The sequence below is a fragment of the Culex pipiens genome, chromosome 3 (genome assembly GCF_016801865.2).
Source record: "Culex pipiens pallens isolate TS chromosome 3, TS_CPP_V2, whole genome shotgun sequence".
NCBI classification, from domain to species: Eukaryota; Metazoa; Arthropoda; class Insecta; order Diptera; family Culicidae; genus Culex; species Culex pipiens.
The window spans coordinates 180,629,371-180,652,415 of record NC_068939.1 but is presented as its reverse complement, the minus strand read 5'-3'; the positions used below and the strand labels follow the sequence as shown (position 1 = coordinate 180,652,415).

Genomic DNA, 23,045 nt, shown 5'->3' with positions numbered 1-23,045 from the left:
TCCCAAATATTATTTTGAATGGTTGCGACAGGACCAGGCGCTTTGACTTTCAAGTTTAAATGGGATTTAACCCGTGAAATCGTTTTTGTGTTTACCAGTTTTGAGCCCCTTAACAATTTTAGCCTTTTGCAAAAACAAAAAAATTGATGAAAATATTAGGATATTATTTATGCGAAAATGGACAGTATATTCGTCATCCCCTTTACCTTAACAACGTTGACCACGGAACCGTATAAATCAATGACCATTTGGAAAGAAGATAGGGAGAGAAAGATATCATTCAAATTTTGCCAGACACCATGACTCGGCAGTTGGCAATTAGGTTCCAATCGAACAAAATGACTCACCCTTCATCTCCTACCAACATGACACTCCCAAGTACCTGCAGAGACCAACTAATGCTACAACATATATTCAAATGAGGTCAACCCGTCTAGCTCAAGCACACGATGCCCGTTGAGAGAAAGAACTTTCGCTTTCGTTTGCGCGACGACGACGACTTGGGACATGGGTCTCGGGTGAAAGCGATCATGCGCGTGCTTGCGCGATCGCGCGCGCGATCTTCAGTTTAGTACACGCCGTAGAGCTGTGCGCACGTGCTTCTCGCGACGATGGATTTTTCAAAAGTTTTCGTAACGGTTGCGTGTCTGCTGCTGATTTCGAGCAGTTTGGTCGGTGCGTTGAAACCCCCCGCGACCAAGGTGATCGGCGGCCAGGAAGCTTCTCCGGCGGAGTTTCCGTACTTGGTGTCGGTTCAGTGGAACTTTGGAAATGGGACGCGGGCGGTTCATTTTTGCGGTGGGACGATCGTGAGCCCGGGTTGGATTTTGACGGCGGCGCACTGCCGGGAGACGGCGTTCGATGGCGGTTGGCTCGAGGTGGTCGCTGGGGAGTTTGATTTAAGGAGGGAGGAGGGATTCGAGCAGAGGCGAAATGCGAGCAAGTTTTTAGTACACGAATCGCGATCGCCTGGCTTCGTGGGACCGTACGATATTGCGCTGGTAATTGGTGTTGGAATTGTAGCTGATGATCATTGAGTAACGCACTGTTACGGTTTTGTTCGCAGATCAAACTCGATCGACCGCTGCAGTTAACCACAAATGTGTCAACGATACCGTTGGACGCCAGAAACGGTCCCATGGTTGGATTTGCCGTGTTGCCAGGGTGGGGCGCCGTCACGTCAACCGTCGAGCCCGATTACCCAGAAAAACTTCAAAAGGTCAACTTACCGGTCTATCCGTACGACGCGTGCCTGCAGTACTTCCCCCTCTTCAGCCCGCTCGAGGAGAGCAACTTTTGCGCAGGAGAACTGAGCGGATCGGCCAACGCCTGTCATCGTGACTCGGGAGGACCGCTGATCCAGACGGTGGACGGCGTCGAAACCCAGGTCGGCCTAGTCTCGTGGGGAGCCTTCCCGTGTTCGGCCTATCGCAGTCCCACCGTCATAACGTGGATCAGCAAGTTCAGGGACTGGGTTCGGATGACGATTGAGCGGGAAGAGTCTGGCGATCACAACAATTGATATTTATTCGTGTTTTCAAAAATAATTAGGCTAAATAAATAAATTTGTAACAAAGCACCAACAAACCTGATGACTGTTAGAACATTTCCTCCAGCAGGTCGCGATAATACTGAACCTGGCCGTGCTCGCGGGTTCGCCGGTTGATCACAAACAGAACCGGACAGTCCAGCGAGGTGCACGCCGTTTCGAACGTTCGCTGGCAGCAGGATTTGCACATCTGGGAAATTAAAAATGTTTGAATTTGAGAAATATTTGAAGGACTTATTTTATATCATATTTTTCTACATTTTATTATCGAAAAAATATTTTCAGAATCGTGGGCTCTATTGAAAAAAAAGAAAACTAAACAATGCACAATTTTTGCTAAAATCCTATTTAGGTACTTTGGCAAAAATTAGGTAAGTACGTTTTCATTTCAAATGTGATTTTTCACAATTGCGATTTTTCAATGCTTTCCAAAAAATACACGATTTCTTTTCCAAAAAATGGCAACACTGCCAAATATTTTTTTGCACTTGCTTGGTCAATTTTTAAGCAAATAAAATAAAATAAAAAAAATGGTTGCTCAAATTTACTTTTGTGTTTAATTGTGGAATAAAAAATCGGTAATTTTTTACGTGTTCCCTTTTTATTTCTTGAGTCGTCCTTACTTAGGCCGTCTTCATTAATGGGGCCAATATCGAAGCAAATGTAAATTTGCTCTCAGTTCATCGGGATTTCACCTTGCTACCCGTTTTTCTGCCGGTTTGCCACCGCATCAAATGGAATTATGCACGGAAAAGTCGAATCATGCACGGAAAAACGATAAAAAATCAAAACAATAAAAACCGTCAAAATTAAAAAAAAATAAAATAAAAAAAACAAAAGCAATTACATTTTTTTTAACTATTTAAAAATTCAGAAATAAAAAAAACCTGAAATTAAAAAAAATTACAGATTTAAAAAATAATGAAAATTAAAAACAAACTGAAAAAAATAAAGATTATCGATTTGAAAAATTTAAATCCAAGATAGCGGCCAAAATGGCGATGATGAAAAAATGACAAAATGTATTTGATTATTATCAAGGCAATCAACCATTAAAAGTAAATCGATTATCCGAATTCTCACACAAACCTTCGGATAATCGAACATCGGATAATCGAAACTTTGGATAAAAAAATAAAAAAAATGATAAAAAAATGGCAATACTAAATGTTAATGTAATCAGAAAGTTCCTAATCATTTGAAAAAAAATTCAACGAATAATAACCGGAGTTTTTTTTAAAGGTCCTATAAACTAAATTTCCAGTTTTTGCTTTCTGTGAGATTTTGGAACCGCCTTGAGTCAGGGGTATTAAAAAACAACCAAAAAGCAAAAACTGAAAATTTGGTTTTTGGACCTTTTCAAAAAAAAAATCCAGATAATTTTTTATTAATTTTAAATTTTTAAATTTTATAAATATTTGATTTTTTAAATTATTTGTTATTTTTTATTTATATTTTTAATATTTACATTTTTGTTCATTTTTGCTCTTACCAACAAAAAAACATTTTTTATAAATTAAAAAAATTAAAGTCTTGAAAAATATAAAATGAAAAAAGGTAATAAAATTAAAAAACAGTAAAAAAAAATTGAACAAATTAAAAAAAATTACAAATTAAAAAATATAAAAATTTCAAATAAGTGCATAATTTATATTTAAAAATATTTGTTTTTTTTATTCCTAAAAAAAATCTAAAAATAAAAAAACCCTTAAAATTAAAAAAAAATAAAAAAAATAGAAAAATAAAAAAATAAATATAAAAAAATACAACACATTTTTTTTAAAGGAATCAAAAAGTTCCATATCATTTAAAATGAAACAGCAACAATCAATCTAAATATTAAATAATGTAATTGAATAGATTTTTTAACATTAAAAAATACAAAATAAAAAAGAATGATTTTTTTTAGATGTGCATTAAAATGTAAATTTTTAGAAAGTGAATGCAATCCACCACTTTTCCAACAATTTAATGTAGAAAACTAAATAACAATAATTTTCAACTGACGATATCTTGGAAACTGTTGGTTCAATTTCCAGTGCTAATTTGCTGATCATGTCAATAAAAATAACTTCTAAAATATGAAATAAGTAAATTTATCTATTTTTAAACTTTAAAAAAAAATCTGCCTGATTTTAAAATTTTGAAAGAAATGTTCTGCGCTTTCGAAAATAATTCTTTTTTTTTGCACCATCATGCATTATGGCTCAAAAGGTATCTTTGTTAGTCCCCTTTAAACAAATATTTTTTTTGAAAATCGGATTTTTATCCGTTCACCTATTTTTTTCTGAAAGTCCTAATCATAACCAAGAACATTGCCGAAGACACCAAATCGTTCAGAAAATTCCTTCCTTAGATACAGAATTTCATACATTTAATAAGTATTTGTATGACTAGCCCCCCAAATTGTATGGAGACTCGTATGGAAAAAATATTGATGCAAAATGACTTCTTTTGATATAGGGAGGACGAAGCTTCATCCAAATCAAAAATTCCAAAGAAAAGTCTATTTGCAAAAACGGAGAGAACTACTCAACAAAAGCGACTGCTGTGTGAGTTGGCGAAGAATTACCCATAAATAAATCGATTGTAAAAAATCATCAAGTTCCAGAAATCCTTACCTTCTCCCCCAACTCCACCCTCCGCTCCAGCCGGTTAATCTTGTCCATCACGTAGCTCACCGTCCGCTGCGGCCTGCCGAGGCACTCACCACAAACCCCACGATGCGTCTGGTTGCCACAATCCCCCACGCAGCTGGTCGTCGAAAAGTACTGCGAAATTGTACTCTTCTTGGGGAGTTGCAGCTCGCTTGCCAGGAGGGAACGCTTGGCCTTACCGGCTCCGCCGCCTCCGGTGTTGTGCAGCATCAGAACTTTCCGCGGGAGATCGTTGTACCACTGGTTGACGTCGGCTCCGATCAAGAGGAGACAGCGGTTTAAGGAAGGTATGATCGCTTTGGTGATGTAGTAGTTGGAGTTGATTTTGAGACCGGGGTCGGCGAGCAGTTCGTCGGGGCTTCGAACGAGTCTGATAAGGGGGACGAGGGGGGGTCCGTTGATGATGACGTAGGGGACGCGTTCGCCGCGGCGTGGTTCCCGGCGGGGGTCGACTGTTTTCCAGCGGCGGGTAAGTTCTAGGGCGGGGACGCAAGCGCCCGGTTTGTAACCGTCCTGGCCGCGGAATTCTTTGGCGAATATGTAGTCCTGGACGTTGACGCGATCTTCGAGGATCTTGGTGAATTGGCGGCAGGTGTAGTCTTTGACGCGCGAGACGTCCTGCGTCTCGAACAGTATTCGGAGGACCTTTTCGAGCATTTTGCTGACGACGGGGCAGCCGTCCCGGCGAACCGTTTCGATGCCCTTGGCTTCGTAGACTGGGTTTGCTTGGTCGGCGGACTCGTACATGTAGCCGACGTAGCGCTTTTTGGTTTGAAGGATCGACGGTTGGTAGACCTTTTCCAGTTTGAGCTTCACGGGAGATGGGTTGTCTCGGGTAACGGCTTCGGCGATTTCTTCGCCGATCTTGAACGCGTCTTGTCGGGTTCTACCGGGGCAGAGCACGAACATGGAGTCGGTGTCGCCGTACATGACCTTGGCGCCCCATCGTTCTGTAGATTCGACAAGTTTGATCGCTCTCTCGAGCGTTTCACGACCCTTGCTAACGACGCTGTCGCCGACCTCGACGCAGGGCATTCGACCGCTGAAGTTGGCCGCCGTGTAACCGTAAGTGACGTTCGCGATCAGCTTCAGGCCGAGCTGCCGCGAGTGAAGAACCCGCTGCAGGATGCTGTTCTCTTTGTGTAGCTTCATAGATGCCTTCACCATGAGTCGCGTGGTCAGGATTTCGTTCAACATTCGCGGCAGGATGCCTTCTCGGACGCTGGATTTCACGAAGACCGCTCCACAGGGGGACACCGTTATGAGGTTCTTCTCCACGAGGACCTTCAACATCCGTGGCGACAGTCGCAGCTGGGACGCCCCAAACTCGAACGGTTCCGACTGTCCCAGGTGCTCGACCCGGCCGAGACACGTCGAGAAGCAGTAGTTGTACGCGATGATGATGCTCGGGTACAGACTTTGAAAGTCCAGCACGATCAACGGGTCGGCGTAGAACCGCGAGTTGGGCTCCAGGATCAGCGGGAGATATTCCGGAGATCGCATGTGGGCACGCTGCTGAATGCTCGGCGAAACGGACACAAAATTTCTAGGTTTGGCTATTCTCAGCATCATACTCTCCACCCGAAACTGCGACCCTCTCGAAAGTACCTCGTAAAACTGAATCCCAAACAGCTTCGCCAACTCCGCAGTCCTCCCAATCAAATCCAGCTGCTGCAACAGCTCCAGATTCCCATTCACCCGCTCCAGATAATACTCCAGCACGACCCACTTCGAGTACGACTTGTTCCACAACCGCGTCAAAAACCGAAACGAATGTCTCGAAACTCTCCGATGCAAAATGTGATACACCATGTTCTCAAACGTGTAAGACGTCAACGCAATCTCGTGCCTCATCAACCGCCAAATATCCAACAATATCCTCCCCGGAATCTTCAACCCCGCACTGTACTCATGCATCTCCAGCAGATCCTGCTCCTCCTCCTCGCTCACGTGCACCTTCTCCGCCGTCGGCACCCTCGACAGCATCTTCATCAAGTTCATCTCCAGCGCGTAACCCCGCTGAATCAAATACCCCCACGAACCCGCCTCGATCTCGTACCCCGCAAAGATGTCCGGATCCCAAAACGAAATCAACACCAGAAACTTCTCGTACAAGTCGCGCTCACTCCCCACCACCACCACATCCGCCGAATAGCTGCACTGGTTGTACTTGACCGCGTCCGCAACTACACCGCTACTACTCTGCCGGTTCAGGATGATGCCGCAAACGGAGGGCGCTCGCCGATGGTCCGCCGGGACGTCGTTGTGGATCCGGTAAAAGACTGCCGAAATGGGGTCGATTTCCGGGTTGGGGCGCAGGTCGCCCCGCGTTTGGACGTGCAGCTCGACGGACATGACGGCCAGGTAGTTGTACTGCAGAAGAAAAAAGCGGAGAGGGAGAAAGATGAGCATTAGAAGCTTCGTGTTCGTGTGGGGGTTATTACCTTCTGTGCGAGATCATCTGCGAGAACATAGCTATAGCTGATTCACATTACGAACTAGGCTGTAAGATTTGGAAAAGTGACGTTCCACTACGGGAAACTTTGTTCGAAAACTAGACATGACATAACTTAGCACATTAGAAAAAAAAGGACTTGTCTAGTTTCCTGTAATTGAATATCCCCTTTAGAATTAGGATTCGCTCTAAGCAAGTGATACGACCATTAACATTACAGTCGGTCCCTTTGATATCGAACTAGAGAAGGTCGACTGTATCTTGAAACCCGTGCATAATTTGGAAATTTTGAGTGTAGGAGCGAGCTTTGATAGTATTGTACAGCAATATTTTTGAAAAGTAAGTAAAAATAAAACTGGCCCCCAACCCTCTTAAATTCTTAAATCCACAAAATTCAAAATTCTTCAAATTATAAATGGCGCAATTTTTTGCCAATTTACAGAAGACTGGTAATTTTTAAGCACTCTTTGAGTCATTTTTTTCTGTTACAGACCCAAATATGTATTGAGAAAAATACAAATTTCGTGATTCGATTAACAGGAGTGAAATTTTGACGAGGACTTTGCATAATCGTGTACGAACTGTGGTAATATTTTTTCAAATCCATGGATTACCGATTTTTTCAATTTCTGAAATTATTTTTTTAATTTCTAAAATTCTATTTTTTTTAATCTTAATTTTGAAAATTTTTAGTTTATAATTTTTTGAATTTTTGGGTTCTTGAGTTATTGAACGTCTAAATTCTGGTATTGAAATTCATAAATTCATAAATTTCAAATTTTTGTATACCGTCAATAGGGATGACAATGGGTCTGGAAGTCAAGTTGGGGGTGAGATTGCGTCATACAAAAATGCAGAATTTTTGTATGTCCCAATCTCACCCCCCAGACTAAATGTCACCCCTGATGACGATACTTGTATTTTAGAGGTTCTAAATTTCTGGATTTTTGCATTCCAAAATTTTGAAAATATTTGAATTTTAAAATCTCACAATTTTAATTTTTTAATATTTGAGAATATATGTTTTTTTAAGTTCCTGATATTTTGAGTTTTTCAATTTCTCAATTTTTGAAACTATAATTTTTTTTTTAATTTTGGGATATTTTTATATTTTATTTAAAATTATGTAAATTTTAAGAGTCTTCATGTTTGCCACTATCTTAACTTACAGAAAACCATGTAATTTTGGAGCATTTTTGGAGTCATATTTTCTGTTAGAAACACAAATTTTTAAGAAAAATACAAATTTTGTAATTTGATTATTCGGAGTAAAATTTTGACGAGGACTTTGGATAATCGTTTATATTTTTCTAATCTCTGTAATTATTTTTTTATTTCTGAAATGATTTTTTACTTAAAATTTTTGCGTTTTACATTTATATTTTTATAAATCAGATTTTTCTTAATTTTTCAAAATTTAGCTATACTTTTGGGTTTTTAAATGTCTAAATGTTGATTTTTAAATTCATAAATCTATAAATTTCACATTTTGATTTTTTGTATACCTACCTGTATTTTTGAATTCCTAAGCTTTAAAATTTTTACATTTAGAAATTTCAAATTCTGAATTTCAAAATCTCAGGATTTTAGTTTTTTGGATTTCTTAATATTTGTATTTTAGAATTTTCAAGGTTTTTGATTATTTGGGTCTTTTAATTTCTCATTTTTTGAAACCAAATTTTTTGTTAATGTTTATTATTTTTATACCTTATTTTTTTGTAAATTGCTGAATTTATGAATTTTGAAAACCAAATAAAATGATTATTGTTATGGCTTTTCTTTCTGATTTATTTTTTTAATTTTTTAATTCTGAATTTTTAAATTATGAATTGAGATTTTTTTAGCTTTTAAGGTTTTTAAATGTCTAAATTCAGATTTTGATACTAATTAATTTATAAATTGTAAAACATTTTTAAAGTTTTAGATTTCTAAAAATTTAAATTTCAGAATTTTTCATTTTTAAAATTTAGTAATTTTCGTATTTTTGAATTTTTAGGTTTCTGATTTTTTTATGTTTTTGAATTTCTCAATTTTTATGATTTTTTGAATATGTTTATATTTTAGTAAATTTTTGTCTATTTTTATGATTTTTTGATTAGTTTGCCATCAGTTCTTTTTATTTTTGGCATTTTAAGATTCTGCGTTTTTAGATTCGGTTCAATGAGACAACTCAGGATTTCCATATGTATTATGCTATTGAACACAAAATTATTTAAACGTTTGTAATTTTCGGTCGCATTCAAATAAATGAAAATTATTTGATTTTTTTCATCGAAAAATATGCAAACAACTTCCCGTTTCAATTTTTTTTTAGCCCACTCAAGAAAAATCTTTTCGTGACCCTGTGCTTGACCGTTTCTTTTTATTTTTTGAATGCGGAGTTTTGCGTTCCTTCCGAGCTCCGTACCAGCCCTTCACCTTATAACTTACCGTCATTTAAAAAAAGTGATAATTAAGCGACATGGAAAAACAAAATTCACAAAATAAAATATTGAAAAAAAAAATATCTCAGCATGAAGCAATCCGATTAACAATATTTTAAATATTAGGAAACTTTGCCAGCTCTTCGAAAATATTGTTTGAAGTGGTGCATTTCCTTCATGAAATGTTTTTAAATTGCAAAAAATAACATTTTCCAAAACTCCCTTAAAAAATGTCAATAATTAAAATATAGTGGAATCCAGTTCCGCAAAAAAAACATTTTTTTTTTCATTAAGAAACATTTTTTTTGAAAGTTTTACTTTGAGACTTTAAGTTTAAATGTTAAAAAGTGAATTAAAAAATCGAGATTATGCTCAGGAACTCGATCTTTGATTGCATCTTGGCACCACAGAGTAATACAGAGTTCACACTGTGTTGGAGATTTATTCATTTTTGAGTAAAATCATGTTTTTTGCACTGGGCCTAGGAGACCTTAAAGGGAATGCAAAAACAAAAAAAAGCAAGCTTTGAAATCTTAAAAAAAAAAATGCGAAATTACACTGGTAAGCAATCTTTTGTAATTTGGTATTATGTAATCCTGCATTACATCTTCTTCTGAAATGATTTATTAATTTTTTGTAATTCTGAATTGCTAATGTATCATTATGTAATTTGTTGTTACATGTCCTAGCATATTTCATAATGCCAGACTTCTTTACTACAACTACAAAGCACTTGATTTTCTGAGTTATTTTAAATTTACTTTTTGTTCAACAACATTCGGAATCACAATTGAAAGATTTTTAATGAAAATCCATTCCGATGAGTAATGGAAGATGAGAATCTGACAACCTGACTAGGTTTTGAGAAACTTTTCAAAATCGAATAAAACGCAATCATAGATTCTGTTAAGAATTTGAAAAGTTTTGCTCAGAAATCTATTTTGATTGCAAATGACGAGTTATAAAAATATCTCTTTTGATAATAAAAATCCCATCGCGTGTCCTCTCGAAGTTAACTTTACATCAATAACCACTCGTCAAGTGACTTGAATAAATCCCACGGATAAGCACGCCGCCAATCGATTTCAGAATTCCACTCAACGATGTTGAGCATCGATTTCAAAATAACCCCGCTATCAGTACTTGAAAAAGTTATGTTGGAATCCCCGAAGACCTACTATAAAAGCGAGCCCCCTTCACCCCAAGAATCATCAGTCACCAAACAAACAGACCCACGATGGCACCTCTCCAATCCGCGTTGGTCCTCCTCTTCCTGGCAGCAACCACCGCCGTGCAGGCCAAACCGGCCAGCAAGATCGCGGGCGGCGTTCCGAGCGGCGAGCACGAGTTCCCGTACCAAATCTCGCTCCAGCTGGACGGACGCCACTTTTGCGGCGGTTCGCTCATCGCCGACCGCTTCGTGCTGACCGCTGGCCACTGTACGGGGGCGCTGCTGTCCGGGTTGACCGTCGAGGCCGTCGCCGGAGAGCACGACTTTGCCGCGCCGAGCGAGCAGGCTCAACGGCGGGTCGTGGACGAGTTTTGGGTTCACGAGGACTACGTGGTGGGGATGGTGGCGCCGAACGACGTGGCGGTTCTTCGCGTGGACCGGCCGTACGAGCTGAACGAGTTTGTGGGGTTGGTTCAGCTGCCGGGGAAGAACGTGCTGCACGACGGAACTTGTGTGATCAGTGGCTGGGGGTCGGTTTCGTTCAACGCCTATCCGATCTACCCGGATGTGCTGCAGAAGGCCTACTTGCCGATCATGGACCAGGAGCAGTGCGTGAAAATTTGGGAGGGAGGACCGGTGGCGGACAGCAACGTTTGCGCCGGAACGGTCGAGGGAGGTACCGGAGTTTGCTCGGGAGATTCCGGCGGTCCGCTGGTGCTGGAGGGCCCGGAACACAAGGAACAGGTCGGCATCGTTTCCTGGGGAGGAGTCCCGTGCGGAGGCCCCAACAACCCGGGAGTGTTTGTGCGCGTGTCCTACTTTATCGACTGGATCGAGGACAAACTTGCCCGCAAGGATTAGTGAGATTTAGAGTAGTGAATAAACCGAATTGATTTTTGCCAAAACTATTTAAGTCATTTCTTCTTCTTACAAAAAAAAAATAAAACAAAAAACATTCAACAATCTACAAAAAATAAGACCCCAAACCCAGGAACTCAACTCACCTCGCACGTCGCTTTGGCCTTTTGCAAGTTTTCGAAGCTGACCTTGAAGCCGTACGTGTTGTTATTGCGCGGGGTGGCGGCCGATATGTTGCCGCTGTTGTTTTCCGCCCCGGAACAGTCGGCGGAGGGGGCGGCGTCGTCGCCGTTCAGCAGCAAGCGTTCCCTCATCGAGGCCACCTCGGCGCTGTGGGGGAGCTGGGAAGAAGAAAAAAAGAAGGAATTTTATTTCGATGTAATAAGGCGTTCGAAAATGATTTCCAAATTATTCCTTTGAAAACTATTCCTAACAGAAAGACAATTAAAAAATACATTAAATTTAATATTATTGACCTTAAGGGCGTATCCACAGCTAGGGAGCAAATCAAATTACACATTGTCTTATGAATACTGATTTTCAATTTGAATATTCCAAAATTCTCATATTTAAAAAAAATCAAAAATTTATAACTGTAATTCTTGATTGAAAAATAAGAATCAAAAACTTTTAAGTCCAACTTTAATGGTTTTTTATTATTTTGATTTTTTTAAGATTTTGGAAAATTTTGAATTTACTTTTTAAATCAAAAAAATATATCCTTAAATTATCAAATTCAGAAATCTAAAAATTTAAAAAACATCGCGAATTTTAACAATTCTCGCATCATTTCCGATCGGCCATTTGGCGGCCATGTTTGTTTTAGAAAAACATTCAAAGCTTGATTCAGAATGTTTCAATTAAAAAATGTTTCTTTTTGTGTTGTTAGTAAAAGCATTTTAAATACCGTAAAACGGGGTGACTTTGATAGCCGGGGTGACTTTGATAGGTTTGCGATTTTTCCGCAAAATGAAGAGTACAATTAAAATACGTACGGAATGGTTTGGGATCATACTGACCGTGGTAGAGAAGTGTTCAAAGTACCTCAAGAAGAACTTTTCATAAAATTTTGAAAAGTTTAAAAAGTTAGTTAACTATAGTTAAGAAAACGGTGATGAAACTCATTATTTTAAACTTCTCAAAGTGTCATGATTTTCTCAATGAACATGATATTGAATCGGAAAATGGAATGCATTTTCGGATTCTTTGGACAATTTTCCACTAAGAGAAGGTAAAATAAGTTTGTAAATAATAAATAATATGTGTTTTTGAAACACAATTTTATAAAAAAAACTCCAAATTTATAGGCAATTTCAGTTGAACAAATTTCATGTAAAATGTGAAAACTTGCGATTAGTGCTTCAAATTCAGTATATAATGCAATATAAATCGATAATTTTATAAACAAAGCTAGTTTGAAAGAATTTCAGGCAAAATTCCGACCTTTTAACAATTTTACCTAAAATTTATACGTATTTTGTTAAAAAGCTTATAAACTTAGTTAACTATTTATAAACATTGATTTTTTTTGTTAAAAAACTATATCAGCTACTTTAGTGATGGTACATTTAACGTACAAATTAAGTTTGAACATCTTAAATATGATTTTAACAAGAAAAACTGTGACTATCAAAGTCACCCCGGAGTTTAAACTAAGAATTTTTAACGTATCTGTTTTTCTAAACACTATTGAAAAAACTTTTTTTTCCAAAATAGTGCATGGACTTTGTGTGGCCTACCCCAGTACATGTTTTAAAAATAATAATCTTGAGAAAAACCTTACCTGTTGGAAAATATTCCAAAAACAAATTGAAATCCTATCAAAGTCACCCCGGTTTACGGTATAGTGATTATTTTTTTCATTTTAACTCCTTCCCGCCCAGAGCAAAATCGAGATTTTTTACGGATTTCCATATTGGATGGAATTTGAATTGGAGGCAGTAAACATCCTAACACTGTGCAGGAAGAATGAGTTCATTTCATCTAATAGTTTTCGAGAAATTTTAATTTGAAGTAAAAAATTAGTGGTGCTCTGGTGCAACCATGGGCGTTAGAGGTTTAATTTACTATTTCTGGACCCTGAATTCTAGATTAAATTTTCAAAACAACCTATCCCTCATGAGTTTCCTATGCAGATAGGGCCTTTTGAAAATTTAATCGAGAATTCAGAACCATCATTGACAGTCATTGCCCCGAAATTGAAAGACACCATCCTTAAATATCACAAGAAAAAAAAAAAACATAAAAAATAAAAAATAAACAATCTCAAAGAAAGCAAAGAAGCAAATTCATATATACATAAATAAAATAAATTGAAATGTCCCAAAAATAAAATGATAATAAGGCTGGTACAAATTTTATTTCAAGTTTTTGTCCCCCCCCCCCATCAAAGTTGGCCCGAAAAATCGGGGGCATTTTTTTTCAAAAGAACTTCTAAATTTAAATAAAAATGTATTTGAATCAGTTGAAATAAATGTAAAATACATTTTCCTTCGTTTAGTATAATTTTTAACATGTTTGGGTTGATTTTTAAATTACCTGAATTTTTGAAAATTTTCGATGTGTAGTGTCGCAAAAAGTTTTTTTTTCGTTAAAATGTTTGTTTCACCAAAACTTTTTTTTTTAAACTATTGATTGAATAACAACTGAACTAGTGTAAAATGCATTTTAAAACACTTTTTGCATTCAAATGTTGAGACTTTGTCTTGTTATTTTAATTTTTAATTTTGTTTGCCCCCTCCCTCCTTCGACCCCGGCCAGAGCCGAGGGACAAAAACTTTGAAAAATATTAGCATCGGCCTAATTTTTTACCTTAAAAACAAACAAATATAAAAAAATAAAAATTAAGACAAAAAATAAATAAAAAGTTTGAAATAATTCATTCAACAATATATTTTTTTATTCATCTATTTTAAAAACTCAAAAGAAATTTAAATTGCCAAAATGTGACCTATTTAAAAAAAATTAGTTTACAAAATTATATGATAACAAAAATCCGCATTCATGTCTTGAGAAATTTCAAAATAAAGTTTTTTCACATATTTTGGGTTTTTTTTTACTTAATTTTTTCTCCTTTTGTACGTTTATAATTTTGTTTTTTTTTTGTATATTTTTCATAATTTTTACTTACTCGAAGTTTTTTTTAAGCAAAATTGATTTTTATTCAACTGTCAGTTTGATTTTAAAAGGATATTTTTGATAGCTTTCCGGGTTTCAGTCCCAAATTTTAATTTATCTAAATAACTCATTGTTAGTTTATTACTGGTCATAAGTGTACGGATTTTTGGTCAGCAAGAATTGTCAGCCTTAGCTAAGGGCTTTTAAACTATCTTTCGGACATTTTATTGTTTTGATGATAACTTTTGAGGTTATACGGACCGAAGACGACCAAAATCGATTCCGTCAGTACCGCATCATTCGAGTGAGGCATCATAAGGGCATCTCCACTGCAGAGATCTAATTTCGTTACAACATTTTAAAAACATAAAAAAAAATTACAAAATTTCCTAATTAGAATTTTTTAACAACTGGTATTTGGAATCGAGAAGTAAAAATCGTGTCAAAAAAGGAGGTGGAAAAAATCGCTCTTTTCGCTCACTCATTAAAATGAGCGACTCTTTTGAACGGCTCTTTCGCTCTTTTTTTCAAAAAATAGATGACAAGGATATTACAAAGCATGGTTCTGTTTTTATGCTTTTTTATTTGATTTTTATAAACTATTTGAAAAAAATAAATAAATACTAAATCGAGAACATCCACATACAAACTAAAGGAACTAGAAATGTTTAAATGTAAATTGATGAGAAATTTGCAATGTAGCTTTCAAAAATCCGGAAAGAGCCCCTCTTTAACTTGCATTTTTTTTATCTTAAACAAGCCTTACCCGAAAAACTTCGTCTTTTCCTTTTAACGTTTGTTGACGTTTTTAGCTTTTTCATTGTTCAGCCTCCTATGATCAAAATTTGATTTTAAGCAACTTTTTCCATACAATCTGCAGATTTTCCGGAATCGGTTCCCGAGTGGCCAAAGCTGTCACTTTTTGGCGTAAGAACCTTCCTTGGGCTTATACGAACCCAACGCAACAAAGAGCACCTCGATCCGACGCTCCGTATTGAACTGATTCGCGTTCGAACAAAACCATCGAAATTTTTTATATATATAGATAACTTGAAATAGGATACCGTGTCATTAATTTATAAGCATTGAAATATTTGAAATATCATTTTCATTCCTCAAAATCAAACTAAATAGTACAATTTGTTGGAAATTCAATAAATTATATTTTTAAATAACAAAAAAATAAGTTAGCAATCTCTTTATTTTGAAACGATTCTTTCAGAAGACCGAAGTTTGAAAAAGAACCGCGGCTCATTCGCTCATTTTAGTGAACCGGCTCTTTGAGCGGCTCGCTCTTTTTTTTGCCCACCTCTAGTCAAACATAATTTCCAAGGTATGATTTTCAGAGAAACTCTTAAAATATTTTCAACTCACCGTCGTTTGATCCGACGCCGTGCAGTCCGACGAAGACCCCTGCGAAATCTGACTAGCAACAACAATCTGCGACGAGTTGATCACGTCCACGCCTTCTTCCACATCCGAGCGGGAACTCTCGTTCAGCTGCTCCACCCGAACATCGTCCTTTACCGCACTACTACTCTCACTCCGAAGTCGCTTAAATCTTGCGGCACTTAGCGACAGCCGTGCCTTTGGTCTTCGCTTCCTACGGGCACTGTAACTCAGCAGTTCCAGCTGGTTCGGCTCGGCTGACGGGGAGAACATGGTTGGGGAGTCCGCCCTCGCGGGGGACGATCGCGTGTTCATGCTGAGAATTTTCGATACGAGCGATTTCGTTGCACTGGAGTCGACTCCGGACGATCTCACGTTGTCGTCGCTGATTAGGGAACTCAGGTTGAGCGTGCTGTCGTGGTCGATTCGGGGTTTGTTTGATTGCTCCGCGTCTGAACCGGCCATGATGGCTTGCATCTTCTTGACCTTGATGGGACTGTCCTGGCCGTGGTCGTCCGTCTCTTTCTCAACGCGAATGCTCTTCATCGCTTCGAGCCAAACTTTGGCTTCGTGCTTGGACGGAGGTCGCGCCGCTGAATGTATCACTACGGGCGATTCCGTCGCGAGCAGTTCTTTGAGTCGAGCGGCGTTGGGTCGCGTAGACGAAACGCCCAGAGCTTCGTGCAGATCTTCACCGTAGATCGCGCTGAGCTTCTCGTAGCGCGCTTGGTTGATCGATCCCAACCCGGGCACGACACTTTTGAATTCCTTCAGGTCGTTCAAACTGCTTCCGCCGATGTTCAGCACGACGTGACCGACCTCCTTGCGACCCGTCACGTCGTCCGGATTGCTGTAGAACGGCTCGCGGTTGATGACCTGCGGTATGACAAACTTTTGCAACGCGTCCAGCGCGGCCTCGAACGAAGGCGGTTTCTCCTCAAGCGTAACGGAGATCTTCGCGCTGTCGTCCTTCAAGGTCGGGAACCTCAACTCACTCACGCTCCCATCCGACCCCGACCCAAGCTCGTCAAAGTCGTCAAACGCGAGCGTCTGCTCGTAGAAGCTCTTAATGTTGAGGTCATTTTCCTCCTCCTCCTCTTCCGCATCCTCGACGATCGGACAAACCTCACCCCCATCGGGGGTGTGCGACTGCGTTCGACCCGAAACCTGCGCAATCTCCGGCAGCTCCGCATCCGGCCGATCCTGCGAGCATCGCGAAACCTCGTCCGTCACGAACGTCGCCTCCGAGTTGTTGATCGGCTTGATCAGCACCTTGGGCGAGAGTTTGATAATGTTCTGGAACTGCTGCGATAGAACCAGATCAATTTCCGGTTCTTGCTCAACGGGCTCCGCCTTCTTTCTCCGATATGGTCGAGACTTTTTGGAGCGGCCGCGGCCGCGACCCCGTCGGCCGGAGGACTGACCTCGCGATAGACCTTCCTGGGGGTCCCAGTTGTTGACGAGGTCATACTCGCGTGCCAGCCGGAACTCATCGTACGGGGAGGTGTCTCGGGAGGGGGATGATGACGTTGATGGGAGCGGGTAGTTCGAGAAGTCCATGCGGGGGATTCTGGAGGGAAAAGGGGAACATTAGTTTGATTTTTGATCTTTTCTAACCCAACTTTACAGTCCTTTGCCAACCAGGTTTACAGGGTGGCTACTAAAACTCAATTTCCATCGCGACTCTCCTGGTAATTTTAGATTTTCCAAAAAGCAATTCTCTCCGAAATAGAACCAAATTTTAGAAATGGGCACCGAAACTATATCAACAAATTTACAAAACGCATTTTCAAATGATGAATTTTACGTCAGTTTTTCTTACAGAACATAAAATGCATTAAAGAATTTTTCTGAACCCATTTTTGTATAAACATGGAGTTATAACTCATGGAAATTATTTGAAATATTGAGAAAATTTCACACAACTTCAGTTGCTGACACACATAGCCTTGCAAAGAATTGAAACCGACAAAAAGAGTTTTTTTCCAAATCTATTTCTAAATAAATTTGGGAATTAGGCAAAAAAAAAAACTCGCTCAGAAACACGCATTTTAAATTGTTTATGATTTCTTGCACGTCCATTCACGTTGAAATTTTGATTAAAAATAATTTTATTTTTGCTCCCTTATATTAAGAGGCAATATTGCAGGGTGCGATTTTGAAAAATATTTGTAAAGGCCTAAATAAACTTTTAAAAAATGTAATGAACTTTTTTTGGCCTCAGATTTTTAAATAATAATAGACATCACACCGTCTTTTCAGACTGAATTTACTAACTAACGGGACAAACACAGAACACCCAGAGGAGATGGGCGGGAATCGAACCCGGGCCCCTTAGCACACATGAGGGATCGGCAGCCGAAGCCGCTAACCACCGCGCCACGGGGTCCTCAGAGTCAACATCGGGGCAACACAAAACATGAAAATATATTTGGAATAATCTATACTGCCCCTGATCGCATAAATGTCCCATATGCATTTTCATCGGTTTCGAGTTATTGATGCAGTTTTGTTCAAAATTGTGAGCTCTTTCAAAAGAGCCTATAACATCCAGTACTTTGTTGTAGAAATCAGGAGGAAATCCAGTTTTTTCGCGAAAACTTTACACGTAGCCTTATGTATAGGACAAACTTCAAATGCGTTTTTCTCAGCTTGCTGTTTTTGCATATGGGACATTTATGCGAACATGGGCAGTATATATACTGCCGTTCTACGCATAACTGTCCCATGCAATTTTTCAACGCTTCAGACTTTTTAGCATTTTTATGTTTAGGTTTAAGTATACTTGTTGAAAAACTCATAAAATCAAGTAGGACTTTGTTCGAAAACTCTTTAAAAACGACACCAAGTCTGTTTACTGGGACGATTAGGGACATACATTGTTTGGTAACTGGGCTACATTTTAACCTGGCGCTCGATAACTGGGCTGTAGCCAAACGTCAAACAAAGCAGTTTAATAATAATTTTGAGCAACCTTTTTTTTTTTTTTTGTTTTTTTTTTTTTTTTTTTTTTTTTGTCGAGAAATTATAATGCATCGATTTATAAGGCAACAGGGACCCTCGGGACAATTATGCGTAGAAACACAGAATTCGGTCGAATTTTCCTTTTTTTAAGATATACTGCCGTTCTAAGCATAATTGTCCCATGTCATTTTTTGACGATTTTGACCTTTTGACATTTTTAATTTTAGTTTGTCGTATACTTTTCGAAAAACCCATAAAATCTAGTACTTACACTTCTACGCATAATTGTCCCACCAAGTATTTTCTTTCACGGAATCATTAGTTATACGAAGCATTGAGTCTTGTTTACATACTGTATAGCAAGAGGATCATAAATAAGAATGATAAACTACTAACTGGGACGATTGGGGACACATAGGACGAATAAGAACCAACGGGACAATTATGCGTAGAAACACAGAAATCGATCGAAAAATTTCATTCGCGTTGCACTTTTTTTAACATGGGACAATTATGCGTAGAACGACAGAATAGTAAACAAAATTTTCATGTTTCGCTTCTTGAGTGTTTTTGAAACCAGCCAAGGGGTTTTCAAAAACACCCAAAAAGCAAAAAAAAAGTTTATTAGACCTGTAAAAAAAACTCCAGAGTTGCCCTTCTTAACATGGGACAGTTATGCGTAGAACGGCAAGTATAACTAAATATCAATTTCATCCCATTTATTTCATTCGTTTTTTTAAGCAGGAAACTTTTTCTGATTAAAGGCTGATACGGAGCTCGGAAGGAACGCAAAACTCCTTATAAAAAAACAACCAAGGAACGGTCAAGGAAAGGGAGCTTTTTTGAAGAAATAAAAAATAAAAATAAACAAATACTAAAAACTTTAAACATTGTACTTTTGACATTCAAATTCAGGAATTTTTAAATTCATAAAATTAAAAAAAAATCAAAGACGCAAAAGTTTAAATTATGAAATGTAGAAATTCAAATTCAGCCATTTTAAAATTCATAACTTTAAAAAAAATCAAAGACACTAAAGTTTAAATTTCGTAATTTCGAAATTCAAATTCTGCAATTTTAAAATTCAAAATTTCAATTGATAAATTATGAAATTCTATAATTACGAACACTTAAAATTTTAACAATTTTATATTCTAGAATAATAATATTCTATACTTCAAAACTTTAAAATTTGAAAAATCTTTGATAATAAAAGTTCCAAAACATCAATCATCAATTCAAAAGTTTAAAAATTAAAAAAATATTTTGCTGCGATTTAAAAAAATGGAAAAAATAAAACTTCTGAATTTAAAAAATAAAATAAAAATTTAACAAATTCAGAAATTCAAAATTCTAGCATCTAGCATCATGCTACTGGAACCATTCGATTTTTAAATGTCTTTAAAATGCAGAGAAATTGCAAACAAAATGAGCGCTTCCTTAACACCGACGGCAAGGTCAAGTACTTAGAATGAATAAAATTGGCCACCGAATAAGCGCTTCCCTAACACGAATGTGAATTTCAAGTTGTGTGTGTGTCCGTGTGTGGTTTCGCTAACCGGTAGCGAAATTATGGGAAAGTATAATTTGTATCAGACTTTTGTATATGCCGAATGCTGATACAACTTATCTCAGTCCCGGGTATTAGGTGGTGATAGCCCTCGCGCTGCTTCCAACGACCCATTTCAGAATGGCAGAGATCCTAGCGGCCCAATTCCAAGGTCGTTGGGCATTGTCCGGCCCCGCCTTAACATAGAAGCAAGCACCAGACGGATCCTTGATCTATCTTAAGACTCCCAATCCCTTCAGGCAAATCAGGGATCAGAGCGTATATAATATGAGAAGAATACAACATGTTTTATAACCTTCAGATGGCCAACTGGTTAGAGTCCCAGACCATCAATCCAAAGGTGTGAGTTTGAATCCCACCTGATTCAAGTTTCGTTTTTGTTCATATTCAAAGTTCAAATTCTTGATTCCAAATTTCAAAGGTACCGACCGGGATTTGATCCCTGAACCTTCTGCTTGTGAGGCAGAAGCCGTAACCATTAAGCCACGGAGCCGGTTCAACACGAATGTGAATTTCAAGTTAAATCATTAATACTTGCATTTTTTTTCGGACTAAATCTCGATTTCTTAACATGAGTGGCCACCCTGTGATTAGAATTGGTAGGAAAGGCATACCTTATTTGCAACTGCTTCATTTGGGGCACGTCGCTCGACATGCTGCTGGAACCGTTTGTCATGCTCTGAGGTTCACCTTTTGGAGATCCATTCACCGACTCTTCGAGGTGCGCAAGATCCATGAGTCTACAACGAAAATATTTCTTTTATTTAAATAAACTCAATTTGATTAGTTGGCTTTACCTTATTTCCAGCGGTTTCATCTTGGGTTCGTCATCAACCTTAAACTTTTTCCTGCCTGCAGAACTTCCCTCCTCACCAACTCCATTCGCAACAACCCCGTTCAGCACGACCTCCTCCATCTTGCCCGCCTTCCTCGTCCGTGGCAACCCATTCGCGAGAGGCGCCTTTTTCACCTCAACTCCGTTCGTCAAACGAACCCGTTTCTGCATCGGCCCGTGCCCGTTCACACCGTTATGCCGGGTTCGTTTCGAACTCGGAATTTCTCCGTCAGCTCCGTCGAGCTGTGGAATCACGCTCGACTCCAGAAATTCATCGTCACTGTCGTTTAACAAGTTGTTCCCCTCCGTTTTTAGCGTGTAATCTAGCAGGAATTCGTCGTCGGAGTCCATCGCTTCGATCTTTTCTTCGCCTTCCATGAGTGAAACCGCCTCCAGATCTCCGCTTAACGTGGCGTTCAATCGCTTGCTGCTGCTTCCTTGTGAGGAGCTGGTTTTCGCCTGACTTTGCTGCGTCAACGGGGCCAACAGGCTGTCCCCGTCCTCCTGGTCGTGACCTTCCAGCTCCTTCATGATGTCCAGCAGCTCGTGGTCTTCGTCGGCGAACGTCGCGTCCGGATTCTGCGACATGCTGATGATGCGCTCCTCGTCGACTTGAGACAGGTCAAAGTTGTACGTCGTGTTGGACTGGTCGAAGGAAGCTTGCTGGGTGAAGTTCTTGTGGTCCTGGACGCAGGACGCGTCCAGCAGCGGTTCGTCTTCGGCGGCTTCCGACGGGAGGAACGAAACCGGAGGTTTCATGCGTTTCGAATCGTCCGGGTCGGAGCGATTTGGACGCCCTTCGGAAGCTATTTTCGCCGCGAGTAGGGACCGGTAGAAACGGTCGCTCTCGGTCACGATCTCGACCTTCCCGCTCTGCGATAAACTGAGCGCTTCCGGTTGGTCCATTTCGAGCAGGCGCCTCCGAGCTTGTTCATCGTTCCAAATCGAGGCGATTCCCGGGTTGGCGTACGGCGAGCGCTTCTCCTCCTCCATCGTGGCTCGGTTCAGGATGTCAACCGCCAGAATGTCGACCTCGTACTCGGACGTGGACATCTTTGCCAGCTGACCTTCTCCGTCGCCTCGCTCCTGAACCGCCGCCGTCGGAACGTTCATCAGGCTCATCCCGTACAGATTGTAATCGATGAAGAACTGCAGAATGTACGGCACGTGCGTTTCGTACGTCTGAAACACCCGGGACATGATTACGCCGTTCATAAGCAGGTTGGTCGCCTTCCGGATGAAATACGGATTGTACAAAAAGATTTTGAAAAATTGATGCTCCTTTCTGTGATAGCCGTAAATCGGTCTAAAAGCAAGAATTCAAATAAGTCATACGACCAAGAAACAACCCCAAAACATGTCCTACATCCCCTTCACCAGCGCAATCCGGAAGACGTGCGTCGCCGCCGAGTTCGCATTCCCCAACGAAACATTAATCGCCTTGTCCAAGCTGCCGGCAATCTGGTACATCAGCCGGTCCACGGCCAGCGAATCCCCCGTCGCCCCATCGTACGGCACGTACAAATACGGAAACACCCCGTGGATGTGCACGCAGGAGTGCGTTCCGTCGGCGGTCGAACCGAACAGCCGCACCACCGGAACCTGCCGCACGTCCGACCCCCGGAACTCGGAGTAGCACGAGTCGAAGCGCGGTTCCGGCTTGTGCATGTAGTGGTCCACCGAGACGATCCGGAAGGACGTGACCGAGCCGTCGCGGACCATTTTCGACTTTTGTGTTTATTTACGCAGTGATGCAAAACATAACCTAAAAGAAGCAAAAGGCGGCAAATTTTAGAATCTACTAAAGGCTTCCAAAACGGGACAAACTTACCAAAAATATGTGACTATTGTGTTGTTCAACTTAAAAATGACATTAACTATACTTAAAACATGTTTAAATGTGGAAATTTGCTAAATTAACTGTACTTTTAAGCCGATTTTTCTGTTTGCAATCGGCTTCAGTGAGGCCACGAAAATTCTTGTTTTGACAGTTGCAGTTTGTACACAGAAATGTGGAATTAGAAAAAAAGATTAAATTTCAGCTTGTTTTTCCTTAC

General features: G+C 39.5%; 3 protein-coding genes across 4 annotated transcripts; 2 read left to right on the top strand and 1 right to left on the bottom strand.

The window, feature by feature from the left end:
• Window positions 1-352: 352 nt before the first annotated feature.
• LOC120423955 (trypsin-1-like) lies at window positions 353-1,522 on the top strand. The gene is made up of 2 exons (XM_039587939.2): window positions 353-1,001; window positions 1,067-1,522. The coding sequence occupies exons 1-2, from the start codon at window positions 612-614 to the stop codon at window positions 1,520-1,522; spliced, it is 846 nt and encodes a 281-aa protein (XP_039443873.1). The 5' UTR covers window positions 353-611.
• LOC120423947 (DNA polymerase zeta catalytic subunit) lies at window positions 1,365-22,971 on the bottom strand. 2 transcript variants are annotated; one of them, XM_039587932.2, is made up of 9 exons: window positions 22,820-22,971; window positions 22,355-22,753; window positions 20,951-22,294; window positions 20,768-20,893; window positions 15,605-17,189; window positions 11,260-11,454; window positions 4,171-6,579; window positions 1,589-1,739; window positions 1,365-1,502 (listed from the first exon to the last, which is right to left on the bottom strand). In XM_039587932.2, exons 2-8 carry the CDS (start codon window positions 22,708-22,710, stop codon window positions 1,599-1,601), a joined length of 6,156 nt encoding a protein of 2,051 aa, XP_039443866.1. In that variant the 5' UTR covers window positions 22,711-22,753; window positions 22,820-22,971; the 3' UTR covers window positions 1,365-1,502; window positions 1,589-1,598. The 2 variants fall into 2 exon arrangements, with proteins under 2 accessions (XP_039443866.1, XP_052567165.1); XM_052711205.1 differs by lacking the exon at window positions 1,365-1,502 and having other exon boundaries at window positions 1,504-1,739.
• Window positions 10,287-11,154, top strand: LOC120423949 (glandular kallikrein-3, submandibular-like). Its single transcript, XM_039587934.2, has one exon. It carries the CDS (start codon window positions 10,322-10,324, stop codon window positions 11,114-11,116), a length of 795 nt encoding a protein of 264 aa, XP_039443868.1. The 5' UTR covers window positions 10,287-10,321; the 3' UTR covers window positions 11,117-11,154.
• Window positions 22,972-23,045: the final 74 nt, after the last annotated feature.

Bases quoted from the DNA above. Each gene is read 5' to 3' on its own strand.
- LOC120423955 (XM_039587939.2), top strand. From the start codon at position 612: ATGGATTTTTCAAAAGTTTTCGTAACGGTTGCGTGTCTGCTGCTGATT. The intron at 1,002-1,066 runs GTAATTGGTGTT...TTTTGTTCGCAG, and splicing joins GACCGTACGATATTGCGCTG to ATCAAACTCGATCGACCGCT.
- LOC120423949 (XM_039587934.2), top strand. From the start codon at position 10,322: ATGGCACCTCTCCAATCCGCGTTGGTCCTCCTCTTCCTGGCAGCAACC.
- LOC120423947 (XM_039587932.2), bottom strand. From the start codon at position 22,710: ATGGTCCGCGACGGCTCGGTCACGTCCTTCCGGATCGTCTCGGTGGAC. The intron at 20,894-20,950 runs GTAAAGCCAACT...TTTTCGTTGTAG, and splicing joins ATGAAACCGCTGGAAATAAG to ACTCATGGATCTTGCGCACC. The intron at 1,740-4,170 runs GTAAGGATTTCT...TTAATTTCCCAG, and splicing joins GGGTGGAGTTGGGGGAGAAG to ATGTGCAAATCCTGCTGCCA.